This window comes from Hypanus sabinus, chromosome 5 (genome assembly GCF_030144855.1).
Source record: "Hypanus sabinus isolate sHypSab1 chromosome 5, sHypSab1.hap1, whole genome shotgun sequence".
Taxonomy (NCBI): Eukaryota; Metazoa; Chordata; class Chondrichthyes; order Myliobatiformes; family Dasyatidae; genus Hypanus; species Hypanus sabinus.
This window is the reverse complement of record NC_082710.1, coordinates 114,001,367-114,019,956: the sequence shown is the minus strand read 5'-3', so window position 1 is coordinate 114,019,956 and position 18,590 is coordinate 114,001,367. Positions and strand designations below refer to the sequence as shown.

The window sequence follows — 18,590 nt, the reverse complement described above, 5'->3', positions numbered from 1 at the left end:
AATAGTTAGCTCTGGAATGATGCTGACAGGGGACTGGGCAACCGTAAATGTTAAATACAATGAAAACACGAAACAATAGCCTCCAGCACTACAGAGAATACAATCCAAATCTGTCCACCCTCTCCTTAGAGCTAAAGCATGACAATCTGGGCACCATCTGCTGCACTTTGTCCAAAGTGCTTATATCCTTCCTATAGTGTGACAATTGGATGGCGCATGATATTCCAAATTTGGCCAAAGTTTTTTCCAGCTGCTGCACGCCTACCCAACTTTTATACTCAGTGCCCTGAATGATGAATGCAAGTATGCCATACTCTTTTTTTTAACCTCCCTTTCATCTTCTGTTGCCATTTTCAGGGGATAAGCATCTGCACGCAAGGACATGTCGGACTGAGAACGGGAAGTCAAGTTGAAATTGGAGATGGCTTTTTGTGGTGGATGGAGTGACAGTGCTCAATGTAGTGGCTCCTCAGTCTATGTCAGGTCTCGCTGAAGTAGAGGAGGTCACACCGGGAGCACCGGATACAATAAATGACTTTGACAGACTCATAGGTGGTTTCACCTCCCCTGAAGGAGTGCTTGGGGCCTTGAATGGATGTTTCGGGGCAGGTGTGGCTCTTGCCATGTTTGCAGGGATAAAGTCAGGAGGGAGATCAGTGGAAGGGGAAGCTGGACAAGGGGGTCACATTGGGAGTGATCCCTAGGTAAGTAGACAGTGCTGTTGAGGGGGTGTAGGGGGAGAAGATGTGCTTAGTGGTGGGATCCTATTGGAGATAGCCGAGATTATGGAGAATGGTGTACTGGATACAGATGGTCACAGTGTACTGGGTAAGGATAAGGAGAACCCTATCCCTGTTATGGCATGAGAGGATGGGGTGAGGGCAGATGTGTGGAACATGGAGGACATGCAGGTGGGGCAGCATCAATGGTGGATTCCAGCACTGATTCTTCCAGAACCCCAGTGGTCATAGACCTCTAATGAGCAAAATGAATGAAGCTGCTATTTTTGCACCAAGTCTGAACTCGCAGATTCAGTGATAAGGAATCCCTACCGCTAAGCACTCTCCTAAACGGAGATGCAAAGGAACATGCTCTTGAAAAGTGCTGTCAGCAACTTCTAGATGGCAGCAGTGATTGGCAATATTTTCCTACAAAATCTCTTTCAGAGAACATTTGTTCAAGCAGATTACCATATTGAATGTAACCAAAGCCTACTACAAGGCATTTTAACAATTTTGGTTGGGTATTACTCAAAAACCACTTGCTAATTATCTGTCACACAATCTTAAAATTCCTCAAGTCAGACCCTAAAGTTAAATACATTTGATTTATTTGTAATGTTTCATCTTCCAACGTTCCATTTCTGTGAAGTGTCAATAAATTTACCATTAGGTTTGTTGAAACTTGGATTGGGATTTACACTCAGTGAAAATTTACTTTTTCTGCTGAGATGTTCCAGCATTTTCTGTCTTTTTATTTTCAGATTCCCGGCATTGGCAGTTTATTTTGTTTTTCATTGAGTGGAAATCCTATTTCATCAGTGTTATTGCCTTATTAATTCCCCTACATGGTAAACAAAAGGTAAACTGTAATTAGTTATTGTCAACACTTCCTTTCCATACACTGTATATAGCATATTGCTGTGGCTTGGGGAACATACAAAAACAGTGAAGCTGATTTATTTAATGAAAATATAAAGTCACAGGTGGGATCTTAATGAAGAAATGCTTCAAAACATCTGAGTCTAAGAGGAGGCCTGTACTGAAAATATGCCCTGTAAATGAACTCTTAGATTATTCAGATTCAGTTTATTGTCATTTAGAAACCACAAATGCAATGCAGTTAAAAAATGAGACAAAGTTCCTCCAGAATGATATCACAAAAGCATATGACAAAACAGACTACACCAGAAAATCCACATAACGTTTGGCAATCCCCAATCCAGAGTCCAGAGAGGCTGCTGCGTATTAATATCGCGCTACCTTCTTAGCGCGTGTCCCAGAAAGGAGCTCCAAATCCACCAGACAAACAAGATCAAAAACTAAAGCTACAAGACCTGCACACAACCATACAGTTACAACATATAGTTACAACAGTGCAAACAATAGCATAATTGATTAAAAAAAAACAGATCATGGGCGCAGTAAAAATAGTCCAAGATGTTAAAGGACTATAAATTCAAAAGAAACCACCACACAGTTTCCACAAGTCCCCAGGGTCCCGTAAGACTCGCCATCCCATGCCGGCGGCAGAAGGGAATTCCCCCACTATGGACTTCCATGGCGCCACCCGACTCAGCCTCGCAGACGCAGCACACAATGAAAGCTCCGTCGAACCCAGCCTTGCAGACGCAGCACACACCGAAAGCGACCTAACTGCAGCGGACTCCGAGTCCTTCGAACCTCCGAGCCGACGACCATCCCCTCCGGCATAGCTTCTCTGAGCACCATCCTCTGCCGAGTGTATTAAGATGGCCCTGCCAACGGCCATCGGCAACGTGACCCCGAGATTAATGTGATAAATTATGATGAGCTGTTCCAGGATAAAAACTGGCTGAAACCACAAATGGCCTGAAAATGCTGTCAGCTGTGGTACTTTTCAACATCGTACTCCTACTGGAGACCAGCAGAGGAGTGCTTCGTCTAGTCAGAATAGTAAAAGAACATCTGTAGTTTATGAAAGATTGGAAATAGATTTTATATGAATTTTGTACAATGTTTACAGCATCAAAGCACTATAGCAGTTCATTCATGGTATCCATAGTGTTAGTAGTTTGTTTAATGTCCGTAAGATGCAGAAGTCATTCATACAGTAAATCATGGGAAAGCAGCTTCAGTTATTGCCTGAAAATGAATATATTTCTTTATCAATTTCAGTGGTCAGGGTGGAGACTGAGAGGTATGCAGTTAACATATGTATTATTTTCATTGTGGCAAACTGGTGAATGTGTTCAGTTTGGTAATGTTCCCAAGTGTACCATGTCAAGTATGAAACATAGGATTACATTGGGAACATATATGTACCAACTAAAACCGCCCTACAATAAACCTACTGATGCCCACCGCTACCTCAACTACCTCCTTTAGTCAGTTCCTCCATTTCTGCTGCACAGCAATGTCTATGCTCAGCCTTCTCCAGTGCCACCATGAAGCCAAGTGGAAACAAGAAGAACAGCTCCTCATGTTGTTCTTGGCTAGCCTAAAACCCAATGGCATTAACACTGAATATTCCATTCACCCCCACCCCCCGTGCTTCTTTCCCATTACCGAAATTTAGCCAGACTCTATCCCTTTGTTCATCTTTTCCATCCCTTCCACCCCATCCCTCTCCATCCTTATAATGCTAACCTTAGTGTATCACTCTCCCCCATTTGCCCACCACCCATATACCTTTCTATCTGGTTTCTATTTTAACTTGGTTTCTCTTCCTCATCTACCACCCACCAGCACTTGCTGCCATATGCCCACCATCCTTCCTTTAAGTGCTTCTACTCACTGCCTACCAGCCTCTGCTTCAGCCTCCCTCCAACCTCCTTACATTGGCTGTATTCTGTCTGTGTTGGCTGCTGGTGTAGTGGCATCTACACCAAATTTCGAGACGACTGATGGAAATTTGACCTCATTTCTCTATATTGTGTGCATGGAATAATCAGGATGTTTTACATGGTCTCCAAAATTAATTTGCGTTTCCTGCAATGAAACAGAATACTGGAATGGGAGTACTACTCTATGGCATGTGATCAAGATCACGTTTCTGTCTACCCTTTCCTGATGCTGGATGTGTCCATAGACAGCCAGGTGAGAAAGTGAATACATTGATTTCCCACTTTGTCCATGGATTTCATGACTAATCAAGCTAATAGGAGAAAGTTCACCCTCCCTGAACTTAGTTTTTCCTCACTGACAACTGTTATAGAGGGCTAAAGAGGTCTTAACCTCTGGAATTTCTTTGCTATCTAATTCCTCCTTTATTTAAAGCTCGCCTCTTTGAAAATATTTCCGGAAATCAGCTGTTATTTCCTCTGGTACCTTGTTTAGCAGCACTGATATGCAACTTCAGATGCTTTACTGTGGTTAGGATGTCAGAAGTGCGAGCAGTTCTTGTTGCTTGGGGGTATAAATGGGCACTGTTATCAGGGTGACAACGAACAAGGAGTGGGCTTAGTTAGAGGATATTATCTTTGTAAGTGTCTTGTGCCAATAGCCCTAGACTTTGCCAAAGAAATATCATGGCTTTATCAGATCTTCTAAAAGTAGAAAGCCTCTTCCAGTTTTACCATGGTTTTCACTGCACAACAATTGCCTTCTTATGCTCTAGCTGCAATTCCTGAGAAGATACCCATTTTTCGCAACTGAGCAGCAGAGAAGGCTCCATATCCCCATTGTTAACTTGTTATTTTGAAAAGCTGCTCCCCTGAAATTCCTTGCAAACCATGCTATTATGCAGATTGTCACCACTGACAAATGTGGCAAAAGAAGAGTTGCTCACCCACTACAACAGTCTCTGCCTGTAAGGAGGTAAGAAGTAGTCATTTTCTACCTGCACCATTCCACAATAAACAGCCACAAAATAATGGAGGAACTCAGACAGTCAGCAGCATGGATGGAAATGAACAGTCAATGTTTCGGGTCAAATTCTTTCATCAAAATGACAACTGCTCATTTCCCTCCATGAATGCTGCCTTACCTGTTGAGTTAAGACCATAAGATATAGGAGCAGAAGTAGACCATTCAGCCTATCGAGTCTGCTCCACCATTCAGTCATGGGCTGATCCAATTCTTCCAGCCATCCCCACTCCCCTACTTTCACCCCATATCTTTTGATGCCCCGGCTGATCAAGAAACTATCTATCTCTGCCTTAAATGCACCCAATGACTTGGCCTCCACAGCTGCTCGAGGCACAAATTCCACAGATTTACCACCCTCTGACTAAAGTAATTTTTCGCATCTCTGTTCTAAATGGACATCCTTCAATCCTGAAGTCATGCCCTCTTGGCCTAGACTCCCCTACCATGGGAAATAACTTTGCCATATCTAATCTGTTCAGGCCTTTTAATATTCGGAATGTTTCTATGAGATCCCCCTCATTCTCCTGAACTCCAGGGAATACAGCCCAAGAGTTTAGACGTTCCTCATATGGTAACCCTTTCATTCCTGGAATCATTCTCACAAATCTTCTCTGAACTGTCTCTAATGTCTGTATATCCTTTATAAAATAAGGAGCCCAAAACTGCACACAATACTCCAAGTGTGGGCTCACGAGGGCCTTATAGAGCCTCAACATCACATCCCTGCTCTTATATTCTATATCTCTAGAAATGAATGCCAACATTGTATTCGCCTTCTTCACTACTAACTCAACCTGGAGGTTAACTTTTAGGGTATCCTGCACAAGGGCCCAAGTCATCTCACTTTGCATCTCTGCATTTTGAATTCTCTCCCCATCTAAATAATAGTCTGCCTGTTTATTTCTTCCACCAAAGTGAATGAGCATATGCTTTCCAACATTGTATTTCATTTGCCATTTCTTTGCCCATTCCACTAAACTGTCTAAGTCTCTCTACAGGCTCTCTGTTTCCCCAACACTACCAGTTCCTCCACCTATCTTTGTATCATTGGCAAATTTAGCCACAAATCCATTAATCCCATAGTCCAAATCATTGACATACATCATAAAAAGCAGCAGTCCCAACACCAACCCCTGTGTGGAATTCCACTGGTAACCAGCAGCCAGCCAGAATAGGATCCCTTTATTCCCACTCTCTGTTTTCTGCCGATCAGCCAATGCTCCACCCATGCTGGTAACCTCCCTGTAATTCCATAGGCTCTTAAATTGCTAAGCAGCCTCATGTGTGGCATCTTATCAAAGGCCATCTGAAAATCCAAGTACACCACACCTACTGCATCTCCTTTGTATACCCTGCTTCTCATTTCCTCAAAAAATTGCAGTAGGTTAGTCAGGCAGGATTTTCCTTTCAGGAAACCATGCTGATTGTGCCTATCTTGCCATGTGCTTGCAGGTTCTCCATAATCTTATCCCTAACTATCGATTCCAACAACTTCCCAACCACCGATGACAGGTCTATAGTTTCCTTTCTGCTGCCTCCCACCCTTCTTAAGTAGCTGAATAACATTTCCAATTTTCCACTCATCGGGTACAATGCCAGAATCTATCGATTCTTAAAAGATTATTGTTAATGCCTCCACAATCTGTGCAGCTGCTTCCTTCAGAACCTGAGAAACTCCAGCCATTGCTGCCCTGCTGTCCTTGCTAGTGTCCCTTTCCAGTCAACTTTGGCCAGTTCCATTCTCATGCCTTTGTGATTTCCTTTATTCCACTGAAATACCGGCAATTTAGTTTCTCCCTCTCAAATTTCAAAGTAAACAAGTTAATATTGTGATCACTGTTCCCTAAGGGTTCCTTAAGCTTACGCTCTCTTATCAACTCCAGATCATTGCACAACACCCAACCTAGCAGATCCAATCCCCTATTGGGCTCAACAGCAAGCTGTTCTAAAAAGCCATTCCTTAGACATTCTACAAATTCTCTTTCTTGAGGTCCAGTACTGGCCTGGTTTTCCCAATTCACTCTCATGTTGAAATCCCCAACAATTATCATGACATTGCCCTTCTGACATACCTTTTCTATCTCATCTGTAATTTGTAATCCACTTCCCAGCTGCTGTTTGGAGTCCTGTATACAACTACCATTAGGGTCCTTTTACTCTTGCCATTTCTTAATTCAAATCATAGAGATGCTACACCTTCCAGTCCTATGTCATCCCTTTCTAATCATTTAATATTATTTCTTATACACAGGGCCACATCACCCCCTCTACCTACTAACCTATCTTTCCAATTCACTGTATATCCTTGGATGTTCAGCTCCCAATGGCAGCCATCCTTTAGCCAAGTTTCAGAGATGGCCACAACGTCATACTTGCCAATCTGCAGCTGAATTTCCAAATTGTCCATTTTATTTTTTCTGCTGCATGCATTGAAATATAGCACTTTCAGTCCAGTATTTGTTGCTTTCTGTTTTATCTGCACCACGCCTCTATTGCCCTGTAACTCATCCCACTGGCTGTGATTATGCCTCATCTCCTGCCTGTCCTTTCTATCATCTCAGTTGCACGCCATCTTTGATTTATTTCTGTTTTCTCCTTCCTTGGCCCCATCACTCTGGTTCCCATCCCCTGCCAAATTAGTTTAAACCCTCCTAACAGCTCTGTTAAACCTACCTGTTAGGATATTGGACCCCTTTGGATTCAGGTGTAACCTGTCCTTTTTTGTATAGGTTGTGCCTCTGCCAGAAGAAGCTCCAATGATCCAGGAACCCAAAGCCCTGCCCCCTATACCAGTCTTTCAGTCACGCATTAATATGCCTGAACATTATATGCTTGAGCTTGTTAGCACGTGACACAGGCAGCAATCCTGAGATTACTACCCTGGATGTTCCGCCCTTCAGCTTCCTACCCAACTCCCAGAATGCTCTCCTCCCTTTTTCTATCTGTGTCATTGGTACCAACGTGTACAAAGACTTTGGCTGTTCACCCTCTCCCTTCAGAATACTCTGCACCGATGCGAGACACCCTGGCACCTGGGAGGCAACACACCAAGTGGGTATCTCTACCAGGCTGACTGAACCTCCTGTCTGTTACCCTCATTATGGAATCCCCTATGACTTCTGCATTCCTCATCTTCTTCTCTCCCTTCTACACCACAGAACCAGGTTCCATGCCAGAGACCTGATCGCTGTGGTCATCCTCTGTCAGGTCACCCCCCAACGCCGAACAGCATCCAAAACAAGGTAATGTTTACTGAGGAGGATGGCCACAGGGGTGCTTTCTACTATCTGAGCTCTTCCCTTCCCTTCCCTGACCGTCACTCACTTATCTAACTCCTGCAGCCTCAGGGTGACTAACTCCCTGTAGCTCCTATCTATCTCCCGCTCACTTTCCGTAATAAGCTGTAGGTCGTCAAGCCGCAGCTCCAGATCCCTAACACGGTCTCTCAGGAGCTGCATCTCGGTGCACCTGGTGCAGATGTGGCCATCTGGGAGACTGAAAGATTCCCAGGATTCCCACATCTGACACCCAGAGCAAAGCATTAACCCTACAGACATGTTCTCTATTCCTCAAAAAATACAAGGAAAAATGAAGTCCACTTACCCACTTACCTTGCCAAAGCCCTACCACTCTGACTCAGACCACTCCATCCATGACTGCTCCGCTAGGCGGTGTCTCCCTTTTATGCCGGAACCTTCCCTGCCCTCCAACACACGATTGGTGCGCTGGTTATAGCCGAGTTTTTGCAAAGCTTTCCCCTTTTAAACGACGCTCCCAGACCTGTGTTCTTCCAGGATTTTACATTGTTCCTCAAGATTTCCAACATCTGCAGAATCTCTTGTATCACCCAACAAACTCACTCCATATTCATAACAGAGACACTTCACTTTATAGAGAGATAATGTGATCACTGTAAAGCAAAGGGCATTCACAATTGTCACACATTCAGCCCATGCCTGAGGTTGTCTGGTCCTGATACCTGTGGCCTAAGGCACCTCACAGCATTCCCCAGTAAAGCTGTTAGAAACATTTCTTAAACCTAAAAGCTATTATTTCTTTTAAATAATACTAGCCAAAATAGCTTAAAGCATGTAATTAAAGAGTGGATTCTGATTAATTGGGCCATCAGTTAATCAGGCAACAATTTACTGAGGACAACTCTTAGTGAACAAAAAAAAATTGAATAAACAGCCACGATTCCCTTCTTTTTTTTTCTGGACACTGTAGGGGGAGGAGACTGTAGCCTAAAAGTTTCTAACTATCATCAGTCGCATGCACTTGTGTGGCCATTAGGCACTATACCATGCTTAGAGTAATTTTTAAATAACATCTGTTGCGCGAGTTTGTGTTCAAAATGTAGTGATTCTTGTTACCGATAATTAGCAAGAAATAAGCAGTAAGACAACTCAGAACTGTTTTGCTCACTGTGGGTGTCAAGTATTCGGGCTTGGAGATGTCAGAAACAGCTGTAAGAGAAAATGAGACAATTTTACTACTTCGAGAAGTTAGGAACTATGAAGAATTTGGAGGTATTGACAATCACCTTGAATGTTACAATGAAAATGAAGATTTGGAGGGTGCAACAGCTTCTAACTAACATCAGTAGCATGCACTTGTATGGCCCTAAGTCATTACATCAGGCATAGAGTGAACAGTTTTTAAATACCATATGTTGTACACAGTTTCATATGCTTGTGTTATGTTATTCATTTGGACCAACTAATGCCAAGTTAAAAAGCAGTGATTTATGGAACTACTTCATGTCAGAAGGCAATGTAGGCAAGCCATTATCTATAATGGGTATCATTTACAGTCAATCAAAAATACATGACTGTACACTGGATGAATTTCTCTGCTGAAAACTATTAGGAACTGATACACAGTTTAACATTTTGTAGTAATATTGGTAGTATTAATTTAAATACATAATGTTTTACTCAGTTAAATAGTAATTTGTCTCTTTCAAACTATTTCCATGAAACTTGGGCTATTTGGAGCAGCTACTTAATGGGGCCAAAATGTACTATAAACAAAACTGATAAGTATTTTTTCAAAGTGGAAATTTACCTTTTTTGTTACAGTCCTGCAGCACCCTTTGAAATCAATGGGTAGTAGACGACACCAGTTTCAACCTGGAATTAGAAACCTGAAGTTGTTTACCCCAAAGTAAATGATGTGGAATCTCAGCCAATGGAACTCACAAGTGGATTCTATTGGCAATCTATCAATAGAGCATCTTTTTGCTTATGACCTAAACTACTGCCAACTTAAGGACTGTTGAATGTGACTACATATACTGAAGTTTCACACATCCACTGGCAGACACTGGGCCTCTGATATTAGAGATCTAGTTTCAATCAGCATGTATGGAATAATTTTCTTCCCTTTATCCATCTTCCTGTCCATTTGCAATCAGCAAAATAAAATGTAATCATATATAAATTGTATAAAAAGGGATTGCATGTGTACTACATTCCAGTCACATTTTGGGTCTAATGGAAAATGTAACTTGAATGTGTTTTTCCATACTGAAAAAAACTGCATTTTGTGAGTGCATCAAACAAAGTTTTATTACAATTTAATAGTACAGTGTGCATCTTTTACTATCAGAAAAACAACCCAGAAGCCAGCCTGTGTGACAAGCTTGGTTTTCTTTAAGTCAAGCAATGTACTGAAACTGGACAGGTGGAACAAAGGGTTTCTGCTTCTCCCTATCGATGCTGCCTGACCTGCTGTGTTCCACCAGCATTTTGTGTAGGTGGGACTGCAGTTGAGTTACTGATAGAGTGGGAGTTTTGAGAATGATGTCTTGGGGCAGGGGTTTGATATTTGAGGTGTTGGAGGTGGAGAGAGTGGGCAATTTCTGAGAACAGATTGGATTCTTTGGAAGCTCTTTAGTGGACAAGAGGAAGGTTGGGTTTGGTGGGTTGAGAGGGAAAACAGACACTTTTGCCTGAGCAGCAGTGCAGTGCTGTTCCACAAAACAATTCTTGCCTCTTTTTGGCTGCTGTGTCTCTCAAGATCGAGGAAACTTCTCGGCTAAACTTAGAAGACATTGAGATGAAGCATCGAGCAAATTTAGAATTGTTGAGTTGTCTCCTGGGATTTATATTAGAAGAGAAGCGTTTGGGACAGGTTAGACATTTCTTTTTAGGATATTCATACCTCATGTCATAAATTTCCTGCACTGCCACTGCGTTGAGCAGAATTCCTGTTTCCCTGGCACCTGCATACAATTTCAACCCATCTCAGTTTCATCAGCTGACCTAAATTAAAACTTCAACCAATGAATTAGTTTATTTCTTATGCATTATTACTGTTCAACATTGATAAATTTAGTTAAGCACAATGGTTTTAAATATGTAATTACTGTAAGCACCAGAACAGAGGTAGCCAACATCTGTAGTTATAAGATTGTATGAAACACAATCAAAATGTTGTCACAATGAAGTGTAAAGCCAAGTCCATCATGGAATTTAGCAAAAAGTCTCCATGTGATATTTTAGATAACTGAAAGTGATTTTGTATCGGTCAAAGCTGATGTTTATTTTAAGTGCTTCCAAAAGCCACTGATGTTCATAGATGTTTTAAAATATTATAAGTCAAATAAGTGACAAAAAAGTCTTAAGTTCATTACAATGAAGCATGTATTAAGTTTACTGGCTTTCAGAGGCCTACAGAAATTTCAGGGCTCCCAGGGTGATCTTATCACCAATTGCAGATAATCTAAAGTTTAAGCTTGAATTTTTTGGGGGGGGCTGAGTATATTGACACTATTAGAAGTTTTCAGGTGTAAAATTTTTATTCAGTAGGAACTGATTACTCTCTCTAAATAGAGCTTGGAAATCATAATCAATATATTTGTAAGGTCACTTTCAGTAGTTTAGTATTGGACCACATCCAAGTGAATAACTGACAGATGGGGTATGGATGCTTATTTATGTTCCTTTGAACAAAATCCAACAGAACCAATTTTCCACTCTTAACCATATCAACAACTAACTTCATAAGAATTTTTTAAAAGTATTCATTTTTCAAATCTTGCCATATATGCCAAATTATAAAAGACTTTGCCTTAAATAATTTCCACTTTGAATGAAACCTCAAGATAGCAAAACATATCTCAAAATATGCCAATTGTATATGATTCACAAATGGTAACTTAAGTAAAACTGTTATTTTAGCATACGTACTTACTTACTGCCCAACATGCCGACTGGTATTTAGGGCAGCATTGAGTATCCTGCATCTCTGTCTGAGCGTGACCATCTTTTCTATGGTGCTCCAGGTGTGGTTCAGGTCCTTATTTCTACCTCTACAGTACGTTGTTTTTATTCTCCCGCATTTCCTCCGTCCTTTAGGGATTCAATGAAGTGTGGTCTTGATGATAAAGTTGGCCTCTCTTCTCATCACGTGAACAATCTTTCTTCCAATGTTTCCTCATGCTTATTTTGGCCATGTCCTTTTGAAAACACTGAAGGAGTAGGACATGGTTGGAGGTCTTCCTTGGCCAGAAAATACGGAGGATCTTCTGGAGGCTAATGGTGTGGAATGACAACAGCTTGGCAAGATCAATCTCTGTCCTGTGCCAGCACTTTGACTTGTACAAGAATGTGGACAGAACACAGCTCTGGTATAGCTTCATCTTGGTGTGGATCCCGATATGATGCTTATTGATCCGAAGTTATTTCTAGCTTTACTGATTCTACACTGGATGTCATCCTTGGTCCCACCTTCCAGTCTAATCATGCTGTTCAGGCAGGTGAATCTGCCAGAGCTGGCTAAATTGAAACTATATTCCTTGATGGGAGGAGTAGATTCTACATTGAGGGTCATGGTCTCAGTCTTCCTCTGACTAACCGAGTCCTACCTTTCCACCAAAGTGCACAGGCACTGAGTTTTCTCTTGCACATGCTGGTATGTATGTGACAGTAATGCAAAGTCATCCGCAAAGACAAAGTCTTCTAAAGTAGAGAATAGAGTCCACCCAATGCCTCTCTGCTTATCTTTCATTGTTTGTGCCACAACCCAGTCAATCACCAGGTTAAACAATATTGTTGACTTCTTAATTTAAACAGGTTACTACTGATTATTGTTACTTTTTTGTTTATCTGGGTTGAGGATGATGTTCATCACTCAGTATGTAATTAAAATTGACTATCTCCTTTTATGACTGAGTTGCTGTTGTTAAGATCCCACCTCTTAATGTCATTTTTAAGTCATTTGAGCTTTGCCAAAAGGTTAGATACCTGAAAGTCATAAATGTTTGTTTCCTAATGTTAGGAAATGATGCTAGCCCGCTTGCCCAAGGTGAAAACAGAAAAGTTCAACAGATTAATGAGAATCTGTGGAGAGAAAAGTTTATGGATTTAGCATGGGAAGATAATTGGCTAATCAACAGAAAGCTCAGTATTCAGGATAAGGTATCATGCTGTGATGGGAAGAGTACCTCAAGAGTTGTTGCTGGTGTCTCAACTATTTACAAAATATGTTATGACAAAGGTAAAATGATTCCTTCTATGGTAGCTAAAATTACTGACAATACAAGGATACGCTTTAAAGCAAGTTGCAGGAAGGACATAGAGTTAATGTGGGTGGAGAATATGGAGCTTAATGTGGAGAATAGATACAGAGAGTATTTTAAAGTGGAGAGTGACAACAGGATAATGTCACATCTGGAAGTCCTTGATTGTGAAATACAAGTATGTTAGATAATTGGGGAGGCAAATTGAATATTGGCTTTAATTGTGAAGGAGCAGGGATTACCAAAGGCGGGACGCATAACAGGAATACTGCACGCAGTAAGGTCTCCTTATTTAAGCTTAGAAAAGGCTCAGTTGGTTGAAAGCTGGGAATGATGTGTTAACTGATTTGGAACAAGTGAGCATGTTAGACCTACACTTATTGGAGTTTAGATGAATGAAGGTACAGTGGAACATAAAAGATACTGAAGGGAGTTGGTAGAGTAGATGCTGAGTTGAAGCAGTCCTCCTATGGAGAATCTTGAATTCAGGAGCATAGTTTCTATCGAAGGAGTCACTCGCTTAAAATTAAAATCAGGGGGGTTTACGGTGATGTCATCGTCAAGAATGGCAGCTTAAGTCATTAGCTCCTCCGGAAAAATGCGTATTAAGCCCCATTAACCCATCAAATATAATATTTTTCGAAAAATATTTCAACTGAAAAGAGGGGCAAGAATGGGGAGAAGAAATGGAAATTTAAAAAGCGACACTGTGGAGCCTGCATCCGAGAGGAGTGCAGCGAGCGGCTCTCTGACCCGACAGTGTGCTAGCGAGGCGGCCGCTGGGCCTCGTTCAGTCGAAGCAGCGAATGTCTTCGAAATCCTGAAAGAAATAATAGAGATCCAGAAAGATATAAAGCAGCAGCTCCGTGATATTAAGGCAGAGCTCGCCAGCATTAATCAAAAAATAGCGTCGGCAGAGACTCGCATTGAGAAGGTGGAAGATCGCGTTCAATACGTGGAACAGATACTGAGCAAGACAATAAAAATCATACATCACCAAGAAGGTAAACTGCTTGATTTGGAGGGAAGATCACGGCGGAAAAATATCAGAATCTACAACGTTCCCGAAGGAGTGGAGAGTTCGTCTATGACGGAGTTCGTTGGAAAGTTACTACGGGGCGTGCTGGATCTTCCCCTGGCTATGGAGCTGGAAGCCGAAAGAGCGCACCGCGCATTCATTCCAAAACCTACCGGGGATAGAAAGCCACGCTCAATAATAATTAAATTCCTTCAGTACAGCACCAAGGCGGAGATTCTACAAAGGGCCTGGGGTAAGAAGAGAGTGTTTTTAGAGGATAAATTAATATATTTCAACCAAGATTACCCCCCCCCCAGCGCTCCTTCAGAAATGCAAAGAATACTCCGAAGTAAAGCGAGTACTAAAGCAAAATAAGATTAGATTTCAAACTCCATGCCCTGCTAAACTTCGAGTGTTTTATGGCAACGGGACGCAGTTGTACCAGACAGTGGAAGAGGCGACTGCAGAAATGAAGGCCAGAGGGTTGCCCGTCAGCATGACCAAAACAAAAGAAAGCCTGGCTGAGGAATTGTCCCGCTCGGCTTGGGAAATAGTGCGAGAACCGAGAAGGCAGGAGACGGGAGGAGGCCGAGAGAAATTTATCAGGAAGAGACCGGGAGTTTCCCAAAGACAGTCCTCACCCCCTTCAGAAGAGCCATAAGGTTTGGCTAACTTTTAAAATGTTGAAAAGCTGAACAGATGCAAAAGTACACAGTGATATACCTATCTCAAGAAATACTTATTATAATGTGGCTTTTATATTACTTAGTTATTATTCTTTATTTGCTCACTTACTCCTTTTTACCCACCAAAATGAGAATATATATATATAAATATGGGTGCATATATGTGTATGTGTGTAATGTGTGTGTGTGTATATATATCTATGTGTATGTGTGTGTGTGTGTGTGTGTGTGTGTATATATATATGTATGCATATATATATTTGTGTGTGTGTATATATATATATGTGTGTGTGTGTGTATATATATGTATGCATATATATATTTGTGTGTGTGTATATATATATGTGTGTGTGTGTGTGTGTAGGAGGAGTACACAGGGAAATCTATTTTGTGTAATGGATTTGTTCACTGACTTTTATGCATTACTGCAATGGGGGCCCTCAACTCACAAATAGGAGGGGTTATTCCCCACAGCTAGACATTTCCTCTAGCTCAACACAAGGTCATTTACTAGAGACCTCGGCCTTGGAATCACATGTTTGTTGCCATTTTTGTTATTATTTGAGTTTCTTGTTTGTTCAGGAAGTAGATTGATTAAGTTTTATTCTAATTTCAATGATGCATTGACAGATAAATACAAATGGCTAAGGATAAGGTAAAATTCATTTCTTTTAATGTAAATGGGCTATTAAATCCAATCAAACATAAGGGAATTTTATCCAAAATGAAAAAAGAACTAGCCCATGTAGTATATATACAGGAAACTCATTTAAGTGATAATGAGCATAAAAAATCTGAAGAGAATGGGCTTCACTAATTTGTTTTTCTCCTCATATAAATCAGGACATAGGAGAGGAGTTGCTATTCTTATCTCAAGTAAGCTAAATTTTGAAAAAATATTCAAAATGGGAGATAAAGAAGGCAGATATATTCTGGTAAGGGGGAATATAGACGGCAATTCTATTGAATATATACTCACCCCCGGGAAGTGATATTGATTTCTTTAAGAAAATTACTGATATTATGGTAACGGAAACAGAAGGTCTCCTGATATGTGGGGGAGACTTAAATTTACAATTACAATTAAACTTAGACTCTTCCAATAGAAAAACCTATGAAACAAAATCTTTACATAAGAAAGTTAATACACTTTTTGAGGATGTTGGTTTAATTGATATATGGAGGGACCTTTTCCCTGACAGAAGGGATTACATTCATTATTCTGCTCCACATTCTGTATATAGAAGAATAGACTATTTCATAACATTTGGAAAAGACAAAGACAAAGTAAACACCTGTGGAATTGGGACAATGGATGTAAGTGACCATGGACCTATATATTTATCTGTTGATTTTGACCTACAACCAAAGAATACTATTTGGAAACTAAATTCAAGTCTACTCAATGATCAGCAGTTTAAGGAACAAATTAAAAAATAAATTGGTCTCTACTTAGAATTTAATGATAATGGAGAGGTTTCACCTCCCATTTTATGGAATACTCTGAAGGCGGTCTTAAGAGGGAAAATTATAGCGATATCTTCATATAAGAAAAAAATAAGGAATAAAACATTAGAGGAATTACAAAATAGGCTGAAGGAACTAGAGAAAAAACACAAATTGAATTTGGCACAGGATACATTAGGGGAAATTAAAAGAATTAGAAATGAAATAAATAATTTGGCTATGCAAGAAATCAGGAAAAAATTAATCTTTCTGAGACAGAGACATTATGAAAGTGGATCGAAATCTATGAAAATACTTGCGTGGAAACTGAAAAAAAAGATAGCAGAAAATACAATTCATAGAATTAGGGACCCAAGAACGAAAATGATAAAAAATAAGCTAAGTGAAATTCAAGAAGCTTTTGAAGTGTTTTACAAAACGCTATATTCCAAAGTTCCAAGGGGAAGCATAACCCAAATTGACACCTTCTTGAATTCTCTAGAGTTACCCACTTTAAGCCAAGAACAAAATTGAAGGATGACTGTTGACATAACTCAAGTTGAATTAAAAGCTGCAATTAGTAGGCTTAAATTAAGCAAGTCACCAGGATCAGATGGGTATACAGCAAAGTGGTACAAAGAATTTAAAAATGAGTTAATTCCTGTTTTACTCCCCACACTGAACTGGGCTCTAAAAAAGGCACAAATGCCACTCAGTTGGAAGGAAGCGATAATCTCAGCTATACCAAAAGAAGGCAAGGATAAAGTGGAATGCGGGTCATTTAGACCAATATCTGTTCTTAATGTAGATTATAGGTTATTTACCTCCATCATGGCCAAACGATTAGAGGAGTTTCCACCCATACTGATATGAAATGATCAGACAGGTTTTATACAACAACGCCAGACTCAAGACGATATACGAAGGACACTTCACATTATGGATCATATACAAAAAAATAAAATCGAAGCAATAGTGATAAGCGTGGACGCTGAAAAAGCATTTGATTCGGTTAATTGGAATTTTCTTTACAGAGTTTTACATAGATTTGGTTTCCAAGACACAATTATTAAAACTATACAGACACTATATGACAATCCTACTGCTAGGATTAAAATCAATGGATATTTATCAAATAGTCTTATCCTAGAAAGGGGCACGAGACAGGGTTGTGCATGGTCACCACTACTCTTTGCGTTATATCTGGAATCATTAGCTCAATACATCAGACAAAATGAAGATATCGGTAATTACTATTAAAGGGACAGAGCATAAATTGGCTTGTTATGTGGATGACATTTTGATCTATCTAGGGCAACCAACATACTCTTTACCTAAATTGATGTAATCCTTTGAACAATATGGTCAATTATCAGGACACAAGATCAACATAGATAAAACCCAATTACTTTCATATTACTATAGCCCACCAAGAGAAATTGAAAGTCGATACCCCTGGACATGGCACACAGAGTCTTTCAAATATTTGGGCATCATTATGCCAAAAGATTTGGCAAAATTATCAGAATGTAATTATCAGCCTCTATATAAAAAAAATTAAGGAAGATGTGGCAAGATGGAGCCTGATTCCTTTTTTCAGTCTCAGTTCAAGGATTGAGTCTATTAAAATGAATATACTGCCCAGACTGTTATATCTCTTTCAGACCCTACCAATAGAGATTAATCAAAATCAATTCAATGAATGGAACAAGATGCTATCAAGTTATATTTGGCAGGGTAAAAGGCCTAGAGTTCGTCTCAAAACTTTGCAATTAGCAAAGGAAAAGGGGGGATGGGGCCTACCTTCTCTTAGAGACTATTATTTTTCAACACAGTTGAGAGCTGTGATATGTTGGTGCAACCCATCATATGACGCTCAATGGAAAAACATTGAGGAGCGGGTACTTCCCATCCCCATACAAGCAATTTTGGTTGATAACAACCTGCAAAGGTACATAAATACTATTGATAACTCATGGGTGAAATTGACTCTTAAAATATGGAAAACTACTATAAAAGAATATAATCTAGAGGGAGATATTGCAATTCTTAAATGGTGTGCATATGACTCTGATTTTACCCCAAATAAATTGGATGCTAGATTTAAGGACTGGACAGCTAAAGGAATAACAGTTCTTTGCAACATAATGAAAGAAGGAACACTGTTCAGTTTTGCAATGCTTAACGAGAAACACTTATTAGAAAACGAGATTTTTATCGGTATTTACAGATGCGACAATATGTTAATAAGACGCTTAAAAATGTAACCAAGGCAAATACATGCTTGATAGAACTCTTTAGAAAAGCATATAATTCAGATAATGGTAGTAGAATCATTTCAAGCATGT

The 18,590-nt window shown here is 40.2% G+C and overlaps 1 protein-coding gene across 7 annotated transcripts in view; it reads left to right on the top strand.

The window, feature by feature from the left end:
* The window catches only part of LOC132394341 (glypican-5-like), an 855,183-nt gene that overhangs the window by 683,186 nt on the left and 153,407 nt on the right, over positions 1-18,590 (top strand). Inside the window, exon 8 of one of the 7 annotated variants that reach the window (XM_059970373.1) lies at positions 358-441. The exons of the other annotated variants lie outside the window; for them this stretch is intronic. Coding sequence (XP_059826356.1) covers positions 358-413 — 56 coding nt within the window. The 3' untranslated portion in view covers positions 414-441. Of the gene's footprint in view, positions 1-357; positions 442-18,590 lie in introns of those variants that run through there. 7 annotated transcript variants of the gene reach the window in all.